Source organism: Colossoma macropomum, unplaced genomic scaffold (genome assembly GCF_904425465.1).
Source record: "Colossoma macropomum unplaced genomic scaffold, Colossoma_macropomum, whole genome shotgun sequence".
Taxonomy (NCBI): Eukaryota; Metazoa; Chordata; class Actinopteri; order Characiformes; family Serrasalmidae; genus Colossoma; species Colossoma macropomum.
In genome coordinates this window covers 39,688,195-39,705,942 of record NW_023494787.1, presented here as the reverse complement: position 1 = coordinate 39,705,942, position 17,748 = coordinate 39,688,195, and the positions used below count along the sequence as shown (strand labels likewise).

Below are 17,748 nucleotides of genomic sequence, written 5' to 3'. Positions count from 1 at the left end.
GGTATTTATGTAACTTTTATTTATGTAAGCATGCTTACGTGGAAAGTTTTTCATGTAGGTGGAAAAAGATAAAACACAACACAGATAAAATTGTTTTTCATTATGTATCAGCTGATATACTTTTCAAAAATATATTATATCCAAAATATATATGTGCCATGCAGAGCGGATGAGGATCCTGAGTGACAGTGGGAGGAGTACGTCAGCCAACAAAGAGCAAACTCCGAACTCCGCCGCCCAGGCCCCGCCTCCAGTTCGGCAGCGAGGCCGCTAGACTACACCTTATGTTCAACCCCAGCAGAGAAGCTGCAGAGCAGGGGCAGTAACGAGGAGGCGGAGCAATAAGCTCTCTGTCCCTCTAGGCTCAGAGAGCTCATTGGTGTCAATGAGGGCAATAAGCCGTTTCCTGTCTATGCTGCACTCAGCCTAAAGTCACCATTGTAGCACAGTGGGTGGATGCATGCCGTCTCTCTCTTGCCAGGCTCCACACGGGCACCACTGCTGTCTTCCCCAGCCAGCCTCCTTGCTCTTGGCTGCCTGTACCAGTCCAGTAGGGGGCAGGCATAATGTTTAGTCTTACCCCTACATTGGGCTGTGTCTTCTTTGCCATCTGCCTTTGTGTTTATTGATGTGCCGCTTAACCTCTTCCAGCTCGGCGGTCCCCTCTTGCTTCCACACCAATGTAGCATCAGCGTAGGAAAAGACACGGAAACATTGCACGTACTAGCAAAAGCTCTTTATTGAACAGACACTTCAACAGACAGCAAGAAATGCCCAGCCCAGTGCCAACCCCAATATGAAACATGGGGAGGGGGTCACACAGGAGGACACAACAATCAAGAAGGGTAAACACTTTTAACTACTATTTAACTTCAAAGCCCACCCTCCTGGGACACAGTTTATTCCAAGCAATACAACCACACCAATAACAGCAACAACATCAGCAAAAACAGCAACAATGAGCATCCTTCTTACCCAGGAGTGTGGGGCTCTCCGAGAGCCACTTTGCATGACCACATCCCTTAAGCTCCTCATGGGATCATGGTCCATGGTGGAAGCCAGAATCCGGAAGCCAGTTTTAATGCCTAAGAAAAAACTTTGTAAAATCAAAAATCAAAAATATTTTCTGAACATTTATATGATAGCTGATTCACCACTGGTGTTATGCCTGATTATCAAGATTAGGCTACACCATTTTACATTAAGATGAAAGATTGATAAGATTGGTCATTTTTGTTGTATTTGTAAAATTTGTGTTAAAGGATGAGCCTGAGAGTAAAGCACGGAATGACTTTTATTTCTGGGCAATGTTCTTCATATAACATAAACCACACAGAAAAAATGTCATTGCTTACGTGAACCCCACTACTTTCAACTCAGCATAAGTATTGAAACAAATGAATGACATGTAATTCTGATTGATCAAGTGTTCCATGGTCCTTTAATTGTGAACACATTAAGGTGCTGTGAATGTGTAGTCATTGCGCTTTTAAACTGGTAAACTGCATCAACAGAATTCTGTACAAAGCAAACCAGCTGAAAGATTGTGAATCTACCATTCTTCAGCTTTTCCACAGAACTCTAGAGAACTAGTACTGCAGGAGGACTATTACACAATAGCCATGATCACATGCTCAAAAATCGTTAGTCTATAATTTTTCAGTCTTTCCTCACAGGACTCCAGAGAACTGCTCTTGCAGGATAAATATTACACAAATGCCATGATAACTTGCCTGACGAGGAAGCAGCATTCCACCTGAAGGTAGTATCTGTTGCAAGAACCGACTTCCAAGTAAGTTCTCTTCCTGCTGTTTATCTGCTAATACTCGTGATCTTTGATGAATTGTGAAACTGATAAAGGCATTGACAGTGGGGGGGTTTACTGTAGTTTAAGATCACAGTCCAATAAACATGAGTCAAAATGTTTTTCAAACACAATAAAGCACACATGATGATTTAGTGATCACATTGCTGCCTAGTACATATAATCATGATAAATACAAAATATTAATGAAAAATCAAAGTGATATTTATGAGATGAAATCCCTTCAAGTATCTCTGTTTTAGTTGCATGGCCCCTGTGAGACACAAGCTAACAAAATAATGCAAAACACAAAGAGTAGTCTTGTTACTATTGTTCTGGGTGTTGGTCTTCCATTCTCAACAGCCTCATGCCTTTGTTGATGTTAGTTAAATTTAAATGTGCTATTTTTGCTATTTAAAATTCATTTTGTTTCAAATGACTTCTGACTGACATAGAATAAAAAAAAAAAAGTTATGTAAAACTATTACATATACGTAAAATATTGCATTACATTACGTTAAATAACATCTTTTCAAATCTGTTCATAGAACAAAGAAGTAAAAGAACATTACAGTGGTTTTAACTGTGTACATTTATGCCAGGAATTTCCTAAATACAAACAGCAAGTTAAATGTTCCACCAGGGAAGGGAAAACTTTAAACCACTGCTATGTGACTGCTAAGGACACTTTCCATGTCACCCCCTGTACCTCCTGGGAAACTCTGATCACTCAATGATTCACATTATTTCTGCTCATAGACAAAAGACTGAAACCTGAGTAACAGTCAGGAGGACAGTGAAAAGGTGGACTGGTGAGGCAGCAGAAGAACTGCAGGAGTGTTTTGACTGTGCAGACTGGAATGTTTTAAACCGCCACCAACAATATTAATGACTGCACAGGCACTATAACTTCAAATTAATGCCTTTATAACAAAACCTTTTATCTCCAACATGGTAACCTTACAGGAGAAGAAAAAGCATTCTTAACTCGTTAATATAATTATTGAATTGTGTGTATCTTTGTTGTATAGGAAGAAATGAAATGATTGAAATGTTCAATTCCAGAGTTTTACATTGTCTCTTAAAGAAAAAACGTCACAGATGCTGTGAATTCTTAGACTATCTCTTCAGATTATTTGATCACTTGTTCTAATCCACATCACACTTAATTTCCTCTCTTGTGTATTTTGAGCTAGGATCATAACTGACTGTTTATTTTGAACAAATTAACTCCAGAAGTGATGTCTTTTATAAATTTTCAGCACCTGGGAATCAGTTGTGATTGATCTATTTATACAAAATCAGCAGTTTGTCTGTAAAGTCATTAATTAGAAATTGTGGTGAATGAATGCATTCTGTTTTTAAACAAGGCCAAAAACTGTTCATGTTTTAATGTAAACAGGGTGCTGTTGTGCTAACTTGTGAACAGTTCTGAAAAAAGTGAACTCAGTACTGAAAAAGCTTGTTAGCAATTATAAAAAACACTGTAATGAACTTACAAATAAACATAGTTATATTCAAAAGTTGCATAATCATGAGACTAAAATGAACTAAATGACTAAAATGACTAAAATGAATAAAGCTACATTCACCTATAGCTGCAAATGCATTTGCATGCCTCCCTGTAAAGAGATTTGATGTTGTCGCTCAAGGCAGCAAACTACATGTCACACAAACTCAAATAGATCTGTGAAATGCATGTTTTTAACAGCTTGTTTTATGATTCGTTATAACATGAAATACATAATATGCTTTTGATATTCTACAGTGACAGAATGACCATGAATAGCATACAGTCTTTGGCAAGATCAGTGCAATGCGGCTTAAAGTTCAACACATTTGAACTTTTGCTGCAGTGCAGCCCGGCATCACATCGCATAGCTCAATGAGGGCGGCAAAATGAATATGAATAATAAATAAACAGTGTGTAAAAAATGACATCATGGAACATTATTATTAAATTCTAAAACATAAAATAACATAAAATCCAAAATAATTAAGTCAGTATAATTTTGTATCAAATTAAGCCTTACGTGAAATCACTGCACAAGTTTAAATACTGACCACATAAAATAATTGCAAGAATGAAATGAGTGTACCTGGTTAGAAGGACACATACACACACACACACACACACACACACACACACACTTCCTTTTTTCCTCTGGAGTTACCTCACAGGACTCCAGAGAACTGGTATTGCAGGTTAACTATTAAACAATAGCCATTATAACATGCTTAAAGATCACAAGTCTTTCATTCTTCAGCCTCAGTCTGTCCTCACAGGACTTCATGGAACTGGTATTGCAGGATGACTATTACACAACAACCCATGATAACTTGCCCACGGGGGAAGCAGCATTTTACCTGAAGGTAGTGTCTGTTGCAAGAACTGTCTTCCAGGTAAGTTCTGTTCCTGCTCTTTATCTGCTAGTACTGGTGATCTTTAATGAATTGTGAAAGTGCAAAAGGCATTGATAGTGGAGGTCAACTGTAGTTTGATATCACAGTCCAATACACAAACCAAAATGTTTTTCCAACACAATAAAGAACTATAAGTAATATATTAATAAAGTGATCACACTGCTGCCTAGTACATCTAATCATGATCAATAGAAAATACTAAAGAAAAATCTATTTTTTTTTTTTGGCAGACTAGCTGAACCAATTCTATGCACATCAGTCACAGGTGCCATCATGAAAACTCATAGCTTAAATGTGAACTAAGTTAAATCAATTAAGTTGTCAGTACCTAAAAAAGTAAAACACGCACACACTTACCTACTGCATGTTTGATTAAAATGAGAGCATAATTAGTTCTAGATAATAGGGTTTAACGCAGCACAGTATATGAAACAATAAATACAACTAATATAAATTACTACAAAATATTTAAATAAATAATCATTATTACTTTTCTTTTTCCTTGAACAAGACAATGGTTCCCAGAAAATGGGTCCCAGAAAGGGTCAAAAAATGGTAGGTAATATCACCAAAAAGTTTTGTTACATACATAAAGTCGGACACATTTGAAATGCACACATTTGGAATAAACATTTGCAAGTGAACATGTACTTATAGTTTTTTATGATTGCTTATGATTGCTTTTCAAAACAGGGCTCATTTTGTCCAAACGCTTCACACAATTCACAATTCATTCAAAACTATGCAACAATTTATAAAAACCCAATTTTGTCACCGTATGGCGCACAGTTCATACTATCTGATTCTTGTCCAATTTACTAGGGGTCACCTGCGGAGGGTTTTCTCCGGTTTGCACCCAGGTGGTGCTTGTAGGAGTGCCCCTTTTGTCCAGCAATGTGGCAACTCTGGGCATGCTTCCTGTCATGCCTCTGGTTGTGTGGGAGGTGGTCGTCATGGTCAGCCTCGCTCCTTGGCTGTATTTAAGCCCAGGCTTTAGTATAGATTCTCTGAGCATTTCCATCTGTTATATTGCCTTCATGTTTTCCTGACCATGTTTTTGGACTTCCTGCCTTTGTGTCTTTGCCCTGTTTGGATCTGGTTTTCACATGGATAATTGAATAATCAGATCACTGCCAAAATCCAATAATGATCATATTACTGATGTTCATATAAGTGCACTTAGTAAGCATCAATGTTTCACAATGTTCATTTATCAGTTGCACAGTAGTGTTTTTTCATTGGGCCCTACCTGAGCCCAAAGGACAATTTATGGCATGTAATGAAAGTGGTGGGCAGGCATGGCTGAACGGGGATGTTGAGGGCTTTGACTGGACAATGACTGATAAAACTGCCTGCTGCTTCTCATCTATTATGCCTGTAACAGTGGCAGAGTTAGCACTCCAATACAAGCAGTATACCAGAGGAATATGACAATGCAATAAAATTTTATCACTGGCAATATCAGAGTGGGTAATCGGGAGAGTCAGGGGAATTCCCAGTGGGCTGGTAGCATTTTGGACCAGTTACAATCAGCTAATGTTTAAAATCACACATAAGTACAAGAAAGCTCAAACTATAAATGTTACATCTCAAGTGTACATATTAAGGGTATCTCATTTAGGGGTTACGCCAGCTGCAACCACTTCAAGTGAGACAGCCCTGGTTTGCTGAGTCTCATACTGTGGACAGAGATTAGAAAAAGCTGAAGTAAGCTTCTTATGTTATTTCCCAATCCACCTTAAATGATATAGCTATGTTCAGATGCCCCTATGGGTGCTGACGTGCACCTTCTGCATTACTTAAGGTTGAACAGAAAATAAATGAAAAAAGAATAACAAGCTGACATCAGCCTCTAAAGATTAGCATATCAAATTCAACGTAACTATGTGAATCTGGCCACAATCTCATTCAATCTGGTGCTGGCTAACACAACAGGGAGTGCACTACAGAGTTTATTACATTTTTTAAAATGTTTTTTTCAAGGCTTCAGTTAATTATCACACAGCAGTTTTGACTCTGAAGCTCCAGTTGTGTTAAAAAATGTAACTGTGGACATTTAAAAGTATATCTGCTCCTTAAAGCATGTCATTTTCTAACCATCCAGAGCTGAAAATAAATGTAAATGTCAAAGCAAACATTTAATATTACTTCAACGCATCGAGTCATTACAGGTAAGACATTAGTTGTAGCAGCAGTAGTAGTGTTAATAGAAATATCTGTCATGTTCTGGATCAGAACAAGGTATATCCAGAGAGTCTGTCTTCTTTCAGTTGACTCAGTGATCCCAGCAGTCCAATCATGACTAACAAAAGCAGCACCATCAATATGAGGGCACACATGTGTGAGAGAGAAAGTCTGCAGCCATAAAATGAACAGCAAGTAACAAAATGCTCACCAACATGCACCAACAGTGGAAAACCCCAAATGTTGATGGCAAAGCCTCAATCACAGCAAGCTACAGACAGGAATGGTTGCTTTACGACTACACAGAAAGCATAAATTTCCCTAAAATGTTATCATGACACAGCACTGCAATGGTTAACAAAAACTGGTGTCTAGTTTATAATATTATGATCTACATCTACATTGTAATCTACATAATAAACTTCCAAAAAATAAACTAATATTGACCCGTGCCTCCTCTGTGTCAGAATACACCAGAATGAACCTGACGCGAACTGATAACTCACTACAAACAATGAACTAAACCATGACAGTGAAAGTAAAGTGCACAAGTATGTGACTAACAAGGATCACACATGCCTTAATAACAGTTAGTAAAGGATACTCACTTCATTCACATACACATCATCACACGATAAAATTAATGGACGCTGCTGTTAGTTTCTCTGGAAGGTCCATTGTGCAGAAACTCCTACAGAATCTTTAATATTAAAAGATAAACTAAAATAACTAAATATGTACTACTCACTGTTTGTGTCTCCTGTATTGGGGAAGTACCTGTGTAATTGTGCAGCCACAATTGGGATGAATTTAGATGAAGCTTAAAATAGTAATATGATTCACACATCAGATCACTCACCATACTCTGCCCTCACCATCCAGAGTGATTTCATCCACCTGCGACCATCCATCAGCCAGCAATCCAGCTCCAAAATCACCCACACCCCACTCGCTACTGTTCAATTACATCTCTGCTTTTGGCCTTCAAAAAAGGCCATGAAAGACGATAAAAGGCGATAAAACTGCAGTGTCCCATTCAACACAATGAGGGCACTTTCCCTCTTTCCCTCAAAACCACACAAACAGGCCCTAAAACACATTTTAACAGATAAATAACAATAAATATGATAAATATCATTATAAAATGAATAATATCTAGCTCTGTCTTCCAGTTTACATTGATTTTGAGTATTAAACATATCTGATATTAAATATGCAACTTAATTTGTAATTAAAAATAAAGCTTGTCTTGCCATGTATCAGAGTTTTAGCCCTCAGCATGAATCAAAGAGGACAGAAAATCAATGAATGTCCACCTTATGCTAATTGTTTATTTTGGCTCATAATAACCAATAGAATGAATCACCATCAAAATTCTTTCACTTTAAGCTCACAGACACTCCACAATTTCTGAAAGGGTATCTGAGGTGCAGCTTGTTTTCAAGATCTCTATAGGCAAAAAATTACAAAATTTACCTAGCAGGCGTTGATCAGAAATGACCCAAATCCATAAAGATACCAAATTTCTGTTAGCATTTACATGTCAAATAATGGCATATCTATATAGGCCAGGGTCTCCTGAAAATAACAACATATGGCATGTGTGATAATCTCATGTTAACACTTTATAATTGCAATTGTAATTGTAATTGATCCAAAATGCCAAAAAGAAAAAAAAACAAAATTCTAGGGTATACAACAATTTGCGGGCCAAACGGTAGGTCACTTCTAGCCTTCATAACTTCGGAATGGTTTAAGAAACAAACATGGTCCACATATGAGGACATTCAGCAGACCCTAAATAGCAAGCATGACATCATCGAGCTATGACGTCAGTATCAGTGAGTAATTTGGCTCGGAAAATCACCTAAAATCTTGATATTATTGCTCTACTGTTTGGCCTTCATATTCCAACAAAGGGTTAATGTCAGACTTTCTTGCCATAGCCACAATGTCATTACCAAGTCAAAGGGTGGTCTAGGAGCGCTGTTTGTCACTGTTATCCCTAGTTTTCTTTTCATTCATTAACCATCCAGTATCACAGCTAGTTATTGTCAAGTGTTGTGTGAAGTAAATGTGTTTTATAACAGTGAATGCCGAGTACACAGAGGTCAGGTACAAGGACTGGACAAGTTTACTGGAAAAGACAACAGTAACAATACAATGCAATATTTCAAACAATCTGAACAGAACAATGAACAGTGTGACCCGAATAAGCTGGTTTCAGTTGATTATCAGCATTTAGTACCATGTTATCACAGCTTAATTAATGCTTATTATTGGGTCTTTTGTGTTAATTATTGTAAAGTGGATCATATTATCTAGTAAATTGTTAATGGTAAATGGAATATAATGGAATATCTTTTTAATAACACTCCATATGAATTCTACGATTTCACATTACGTCCTAATAAACACTGATTACACATTTTGCAAAGACTTCACTGCTGATTATTAATTGATTTTGATTAATTAATGAATTCTAAACATTTTGTAGAACTTATGAAGAACTCTTTGAAGCAGATATTAGCCAGGCATAAAGTTAATGTGAAAAGTCAATTCAAGCACAGCCCCACAAATACAGTGTACACACCTTATATAACATAGAACTTCTCAAATAAAAAAGCAAGAAAAAGAAACTTTTGCTCATGTGAAGTAATTTTGAGTTATTTTTAGTTTATCTATCATTTATGTTTCTAATCTTTAAAGAGACACCAAATCAACCATCCTGAAGGCAAACAAGAATTCCACACTTTCGATTCTTTCAGATTTCAATCCCAGTGAAGCAGTCAAAACAATAGGCAAAAGCACCCAAAACTCATATTCTGTATTTTCAGTACACTCAAAATGATGATTATTTGTTATTTCTCTAATACATGAAAGGAACTTACGGACTACCCAGATGCAAAAAGACTGATATTTGGAACATTTTTTAAATATTGTTGATTTTTTGATGTGTGATTTTCCTTCACTGATCAGATTCATCCAAGCTTGGACTTTTGAATATCTTTAATAACATTCTGAATCTCCTTGAGCAGTTTCTCTTTATTGTTTTTGATGTTTTCACCAGCTTTCTCCATAAGATCTGTGATGTCCTTAAGACTGTAGTTCCTTTTAGAAGTGGGATATCTTTTCCACCACTCCTCAACTTCTCCTGAGGAAACAGACATTTACTGCTTAGAGCACTGCTTCATTTCTGTTACTTCACAATCCACATAGTGCAGTATATTACCATTACAGTGAAACCAGTTACATAAAAGAATGTGTATTTTCAGTGTGCTGGAGTTACCATTGCAGTTAACGACATTGAAAAGAGGCATGTGAATCACAGTTGGAGCATCACTGTATCCTCTGAATACATAGAAGTCCTTTGGTTCTGTATCTTCAGCAGGTACAACAACTTTAGGGAAAGGAATCTGAAGGGCTTTGCACAATTTAGCAGCCTGAACCACTGTCTGCAAAAAAACAACACACAAAAAAAAAACAATTCTCTATTTAATTTTTACTTCTGCAAATTCTGATAGAATCATATGAAAACTAGTCAACCCAGGAATGACTTGTTTACTTTAAGAAGTCTGAATGACAGAAGTTGATGTGAAGTGTTGGTTTACATCTGAACTGATGTAAAATATTTATTTTGTTTACCTAAAATAAAATTTTGCTCTCCTTGTTTCATTCAAAGTATTTATTTGAGTTCAATGAAACCAATAAAGTGCTTAATACTACATAAATAACAGTTTTTAGGTTGTACTGCCCTAAAACTATTTTTACTGTTGTCATTAGGTCACCATTTTTGTTCTTTTTTTGTGTAATCCAATATGCTACATGAGTCTGACTCTTTCCATAAAACAAAAGCTTAAAAAAAAATAATAAATAATCTAAAACCGTCTGCTGCCCTGGGTTATTTACATGGCCATAGTTACAATGACCATGTGGCCTCAAATGCACACACACAGTCCTGATCAGGCAGAAGTAGAGTTTTTATAGCTTTTAGCTCCATCTGAATATATTCTTTTAAATCTGTCTTTGGTTAATGATAATCAAGTCAATCATCTTTATGATTATTGAATTTACATATTTACAGTCAAGTTGCTAGCATTTTACAAGCTGGCTGCAAAACCAAGCAGAAAAGAGGAATGCAGGGCATAGTTTTCTGTTTCTGAATAAATAATAATCATAATAATTATAATAATAATAACCATAATAATATATTTTACTCATGAACTAAGTATGATTATTATTAAGATAAATGGATGTGAGTTGGTACAATTAAAAGTTTATACTTAACCTAATACCACAATATTAGAATTAGAAATTTGCCCATTGTTGTATTTTCCTATACAAGAAAAGTTTGATATGAACTCTTCCTAAAGTGCCCACACAATTTTATAGTAAACACTAAAATGTTTCCCCAACTATGTAAGTGAATTAGCTAGCTACAACCTTGTGAAGATACAGAATAACTTACTTCACTTCAAATCTTTCAGCTGGAAAACAGCATGTTTTGAAAGGCAAAGCATTGTTTGTTGATTGGTAGTGATTCATCAGAGGTGGAAAGTAATGAATTATATTTCCTCTCGTTAAAGTACTTGAGTACATTTTCTCTGTAATGGAACTTTGAGTAGAATGAAATCATATTGATTTTACTCTTACTTGAGTTTGTTTCTAATCAATTTCCAATTTTTTACTTCGGTACTTTATGTTCACACCGGGAACAAACTTTATCCAAACTTTAACTTCTTTTGTTTTCAACTCAACTAAAGAAAACAGCATTATCGTCAGTTGCCATATGCAGCCCCTGAAACCTGACAAAATCTCTGCTTTTCACTACTCAACTTCCACTCTGAGGGAGCAGCTGTTAGCTGTCTGCTAAATAATCCTGGCAATAAATGTCCTATTTTCCTCTTACTTTGTTATTTTAGCATAACATGGCAGCTATTTATTAAACTTATTAAACTTAAATATGTTTTATTGCAAGTGTCTGTCACTAGCCAGCTTCAGTTAATGTTGGTGTCAGTTTACACACATAAAATACAGTTTGATGCAGTGTTGGAGGAATACGGCCATTTAAGTTTGTGAAATGGGTAATCTAGCCTAATAGAGGCTCTCCATGATCTTTGAACCATCATTCTGTCATGCTCAGATTTGATTGCCTTGTTTTTTTTTTTTAAGACTTAACAGTGATGTGCACAAAACAAATATCACCTCAAGTGTGAAAGGAGCCATAAGCATAGATAATGTGGGCATTAGGGGTGAAATACACTGAAACACTGACATACATGCTCACTACTTGCACATACACAAAGAGGTGGATGGTAGACACAAACTGAAGTAAATGTATTACTATTTCAAGATAATAATTACTCAAGTAGAAGTAGTCATTTAAAGTATTCTTTAAGTAAAAGTAAGAAAATATATAGTAAAAAGGCTACTCCAGTAGTTACTTTATCAGATCTCAATTAAAAATCAAAATAGAACTGCAAAATCATGGCCTTATCTACGCTTATTTAATAACTTCTCTAATAACTTATCTACAAGTGCCTGCTTTACTTTTGGGAGAGAGGAAACATGCATTTATGAGCTTTGCGTTCCTCATAGAAGGCTCCATAGCTGATGGCAATTTTCACATTCTATATCCTCTTAATTGAGTATATGTCTTCAGTTTGTTGGCATGAGCCCTCTGATCGAAAAATACAACCAGAAAAAGCCCACAAAGACTCAAAATAGACTCATAAAAGCCCCCTCAAATTCAAATACAAAAATAAGGTAGAAAAGGCACTGGAAAACAAACTCAGCATTACAAACCGCTAAACTGTGAGATTAATTCATGCTCAGTGGTCACTATTAACATTACTAACGTATCATAGCTAAAGTAAAACAACTTTTAACATTAGCGTCATGCATGATCGCTAGTTAGCCACAGTACCTGCCACTGTTAGATGTAGATTTTTTTTCCGGGCAGTTGTGGGCCGGAGGTTAGGGAACTAGCCTTGCGACTGAAAGGTTGCTGGTTCGATCCCCTGAGCCGACAGGACATGACTGAAGCGCCCTTGAGCAAGGGACTTAACCCCCACTGCTCCCCGGGTGCCGTGGATAGGGCTGCCCACCGCTCTGGGCAGGTATGCTCACTGCCCCCTAGTGCATGTGTTCGCTAGTGTGCATGTATATTGGTGTTTCACTCTTCATTCTTCTGTGTGCAAGCACAGTTGGCCAATGGTTCTGAATTCTATTACATTTTCTATTCTTTGAGCCATTGCTGTTCAGCAACGCACTGAAATCAGTAGTTCTACCACTGAGCTCACCGCTGTTAACAACTGTGGTATCTGTAGTTTACACTATACATATGACCACGTTTGATTGGTCAAGTGAAGTCATGTAAGATACTTTTGAGTGGTGAACGGAGCTATCTAAGATGCGTTTGAATGAAGCACACAAAATGTGCGTTGAATTAAAAAATATTTAAAAATGTAACGTGATGAATGTAGATGAATGTAAAAGCACATTTTGACCTCACAAATGTACTCAAGCAAAATAATGTTTAAAAGTACAATTTGTTCAAAACGTTATGTAAGTAAATGTAACAGAGTAAATGTAACATGTTACTACCCACCTCTGCACACACTACTTGCACATAAACACAGGTACCCTGACTAAGGTCATTGGTGTGTGCACAATAATGCCCGGAAAACATTTCATTGACAGATTTTTTACAAAATAAGAGCATTTTGAGCAGCAATGCTTTTGGGGAAAAATTCCTTTCAACCTCTTAAGGATGAACGAACAGCTGTTCCTGTTAATTTAATCAGCTTTTTCATCTTTGTTCTGCCTTTCAGGTGGAAGCAGTGAGGATAATTTTTTAAATTTTTCCACCATCTTTTATGCTGAGTAGATTGATAGATAATCTGGGTTTATTTTGAAAAATCCTTATTTTTGTTTTGTTCATATTTCCTGGAAGGGTCCGATCTTTACAGTGAGTCTCCAGTATTGAAAGGTTCTGTTGAAGTGTGTTTGTTGGTGCTAATATTACAAAATCATCTGCGTTCATTAGACATTGTATGTCTCTCACTCTCTCTCAAAACACAACCTTTCTCATATTCTGTTTCTCTCTCTCTTTCTCTCTGTCTTAAAATGTAGTCCTTCCCTCTGTTTCTCTCTCTCTCAAACACAGCTTCTCTCACATTCTCTGTTTCTCTCTCTCTCAAACTGCAGTCTCTCTGTCTGTATGTCTTCAACTGCATGAGAGTCTGTTTAGCTGTTTAAGATTTCTGATTGTATATAGACTAATCATGATTAGAACGCATGAAATAAACTGCAGCTGTTCTTGATTTCAATGGTAGAAATGTTCTACATGGATCAGTGAATTTATACAGTTTGAAGGCTGTGAACATAATATTTACTGTTTATAGACATTATTCAAGGACCTAATAGGCAGCACAGTTCACAGAAAGATGTATTAATGTGCAGTAGAGGTGCATACTGTGATCGTGACTACAAACGTTTTGTGAAATCATTGTGTGCTTTAGTTTTGATTATTTATTTATTTGTACATATACATATATATCTTTATACTTTTATTGTTTATTCTATGTTATATATTGTTTGTATATTTCCTGCTGCTCTGTCTTCTGTGCTGCTGTAACACCGCAAATTTCCCTGTTGTGGGATTAATAAAGGATTATCTTATCTTATCTTATCTTATTTTGGTGATGTGGCCAAAGCAGCTCAGAAATATTTACAGTTGGTTATGGCAGATAAACAAAAAACCCAACTCAATTACTCAAGTCATCTAGCAAACTACTTATTTACTCTTCCTTGTGTAATTTTCTCTACTAATACTTTTAAAATGACTCTTGCTCTTAATTTTGCCACCCCTGATTAATACCTCACTACAAAGCTGAGATTTTATCTCTGTTTTCTTTGATTTTGCTCTGATCTTTGATCTGAAAATCATGTAGAGCCTCATGCTAGTCAGCTCTGCAAATACCTCAAAGGGATTTCCTGAACTGTAGTCAAGGGAAATGATGAGCTTGATGTCTCGTTCTTCTCTCAGCACTGAGAAATAGGGTGAGTTGAGTAACAGTCCAGCATCTTCATATTCTCTCTCCTTCGAGTTAAGGACACTGGGGTCGACATCTTTTACTGTTGACACAGTCAAGCAATACGTCATAATTATATTAAAGCTGTCATATAGGTTAATTGGTGTATTCTGTTAATATATTGATTATTATGTTTCCACTCCTATTCTCTTGACTTTGCTGTTTCTGCCATAAAAAAGTTCTAGGACGATTAAATTGGCAACCTGGATCACAGACTCCTAGAACTGTCAGAGAACTGTCAGAACTGCTTTCAGAATTATAGACACTGATCTTCCACAAGTTTATGCACCCCATGCCTTCCACCCAATTCATGCCCCATTACTCCATCTTCCCTCTGGCAAACACTTCCAAAGCATCACTGTGTGTACCACCTGCCTCAGGAACAGCTTTTTTCCCCCAAGCCATATCAGGCCATACAGCTAACACTGACTGACTGTTTCTCCCTATTTATTTATATTTATACTGTATTTAATGCATCTTACAACTAGTCTAGTGTGTATATATCTTGCTCCACTGTCCTTCTTATATGTGCAAAACCTCCCTCCTTTGTTGTCCCCAGTGTACTTCTATTTCTACAACCCAGTTTCGCCAAATGTTTTCAGTGGGTGACAGGAGCCATGCTGTCATATGCATGCCATGCATATGTGCAGAGTATAGTTTGACTTTGTCTTGCTGAAATATGCAAGATTTTTCCTGAAAAAGCGTAATCTGAATGGCAGCATGTGCTGCTCCAAAACTTGGATATATACCATTCAGCATTAATGGTGCCTTCACAGATCTGCAAGACACCCATGCCATGTTCACTAATGCACCCCCATATGGATACTGCTTTTGAACTGTCATTGACAACAAGCTGGATGGTACCTCTCCTCTTTAGCCCAGAGAACATGGCATCCATGATTTCCAGAAAGAATTTTACATTTTAATTCATCAGACCACAGGACACATTTCCACTTCTCCTCAGTTCATCTTTAATGAGCTCAGGTCCAGAGAAGGTGGCGGTGTTTCTGTATCCTGTTTATATGTGTTTTCTTCTTTGCATGTTAGAGTTTTAACTTGCATTTTTGAACCACAGACAGTGGGTTTTGGAAGTGTTCCTGAGCCCATGCAATGATTTCCACTACAGAATCCTGTCTGTTTTTTAATGCAGTGCTGTCTGAGGGCCCTGAAGACTCAGTCTTGAATCTTTCTTGAATCTTGAAGGGCAGGTGGCATATGTTTTGTCTGGGTGTGTCTGGGGCTCTTCAAACTGTTACCTTTTGTTTTTTGTATGCCTTTTGTTTGTTTTATATTTGTCCTTTAACTACTTGCTTATCCTACTGTAACAAAATGTTCCAGTTCATATTTACATGAATGTCTTTTTGATTTTGTACTTATGCTTATGAATATATACTTTTTGTTCACAAGTCAAAAGGCATTATGAGAGTAAAACTGTCGTGGATATATATACTGGAAATATATTAAATGACAAAAAGTGTCTGAATACTTTAGGGTTCCTGTGGATCCTTAAAGTTGAGTCAAACTAGATTTACAAAAACAATTTTAAGGTAGTACAATAATGTTTAATTGTTACTATTAGAGATATTAAATTTAGAGATTCCAGCATATTTTATGGGCAAGAAATTGGTTGAAATATGCCTCATCTATTTCTTATCCTTTGTTTCATTTTTACTTTGTATAATTTACTGTTATAGAAGTGCCACAGACAGACTTTATCCACAACCTGAAGATTGGCCCTTTGCAGATAAAACTGGACACCCTTACTCTATAAAATGTTTATTTTGAAAAATTAAGCAAAAAATCTAAACGTATTGGTCATTTGGGCAAACAATGTGTGCGTGTGTGTTTTGGGGACAGGGGGTTTATCTTACTGACATGATACACAGATCACAGCGATCAGCAGACCCTGCCCTGTGTAGCCAGAGTGAGATCACTGAGGTATGATACAGCACAGGAAGTAATCTGGCTCGAAAAACAACCTAAAATCCACTTGTGATTGAGATATTATATCTCTGATTTTAGGCTTCATAACTCAAAAACCATGAAACGCACATATATGATACACATATCAGAACACTCTAGATTGGTTTCACTGACCACTGACCACCAGAGAAGTATCAGTGAGTAGTCCAGCTTGAAAAATGACTAAAAACCCGCTCAGTATCCTGATATGATGATGTGACTCATGCAGAGAGAGAGAGAGAGAGAGAGAGAGCTGTGAGCTCTGATCTGTTGAGTCATTCAGTGCATTAGACTCATTCTAACAATAATATGTGAACTTATAGAAAATAATATTCTGTTACCTTTTAAGTTCAGTTGATTTGTAATTTGATTCAACTTGATTTGATCAAGGTCAGTTTGATTCAATTGATAGCAAATGTACTAATCTTGCCCTGAACAAAATATTCCTGCCTGCCTTGCTGGAGAGCAAAGTTTTAGCACTCAGCATGGATCCAAGAGGGGATAAAATCAATGAAAAACATGCTAATTATTTATTTTTACTCAATAAAAAATAATAGAATAAACCACAAGCACAATTATTGCATTTTTACTTCACAAACAACTTTCTAAAAGAGTACTTGAGTGGACAACTGTATGACAAAAAAGTTATTTGATTTTGGTTGATTGATTTAACTGTAATGTTGTAAAGAAAATAGCAGCCAGCCATATTGCCTGAATAGACTGGTATTAATTTGAATGTACTTGAAGTGTGCACTGCAGTTTGGAGCTGTATTAGCTACAAAAACAGAAATATCTAATCATTGTGTATCAGCAGAAAAAACCTGCAAGGGGGTTGGGGGCCCCACAAAGTCTTTGAGTGGGCCTAACTATATGTCACTTTTTACATCTTTCTCTATATCTTTCTTTATTTTCATATATTTCTTTTTTTTTTTGTCTTTTTGGCCCTCAGTCCATCACAGGCACTGCATTTTGGTCCCCCAAGACAAAAAGTTTGAGTCCCCTTGGATTAGACTCAGTATGAGCTGAAAATTCATATTAAAGGATTTGGATTAGATTAGAGGGTAGAGTTATGAGGGAACAGTTAAATTATAATTTAATTCTAAGATGATTTGTGAAGAACAGGTCATTTTATTTATTTAACTAATTCCGAACATTCCATCAACTAAAACTATCCAGCGGACAGTGGATCTGGGATCAGTCTCACTACTGATGAAGGACTGGAGGATGGCAAAACTGACAAGGATCATACAAAGCATATATCCATGTCATATATCCATA

General features: G+C 36.5%; 1 protein-coding gene across 3 annotated transcripts in view; it reads right to left on the bottom strand.

Annotated features, from left to right (window-relative positions):
* Nucleotides 1-8,523: 8,523 nt before the first annotated feature.
* Nucleotides 8,524-17,748, bottom strand: part of LOC118806042 (cytosolic phospholipase A2 gamma-like) — a 58,152-nt gene continuing 48,927 nt past the window's right edge. For all 3 annotated transcript variants that reach the window (XM_036567310.1, XM_036567309.1, XM_036567311.1), the window contains 3 exons: nucleotides 14,397-14,551; nucleotides 9,702-9,867; nucleotides 8,524-9,566 (listed from right to left, as the gene is read on the bottom strand). In XM_036567310.1, the coding sequence (XP_036423203.1) occupies nucleotides 9,394-9,566; nucleotides 9,702-9,867; nucleotides 14,397-14,551 (494 nt within the window). In that variant the 3' untranslated portion in view covers nucleotides 8,524-9,393. The remainder of the gene's footprint in view (nucleotides 9,567-9,701; nucleotides 9,868-14,396; nucleotides 14,552-17,748) is intronic.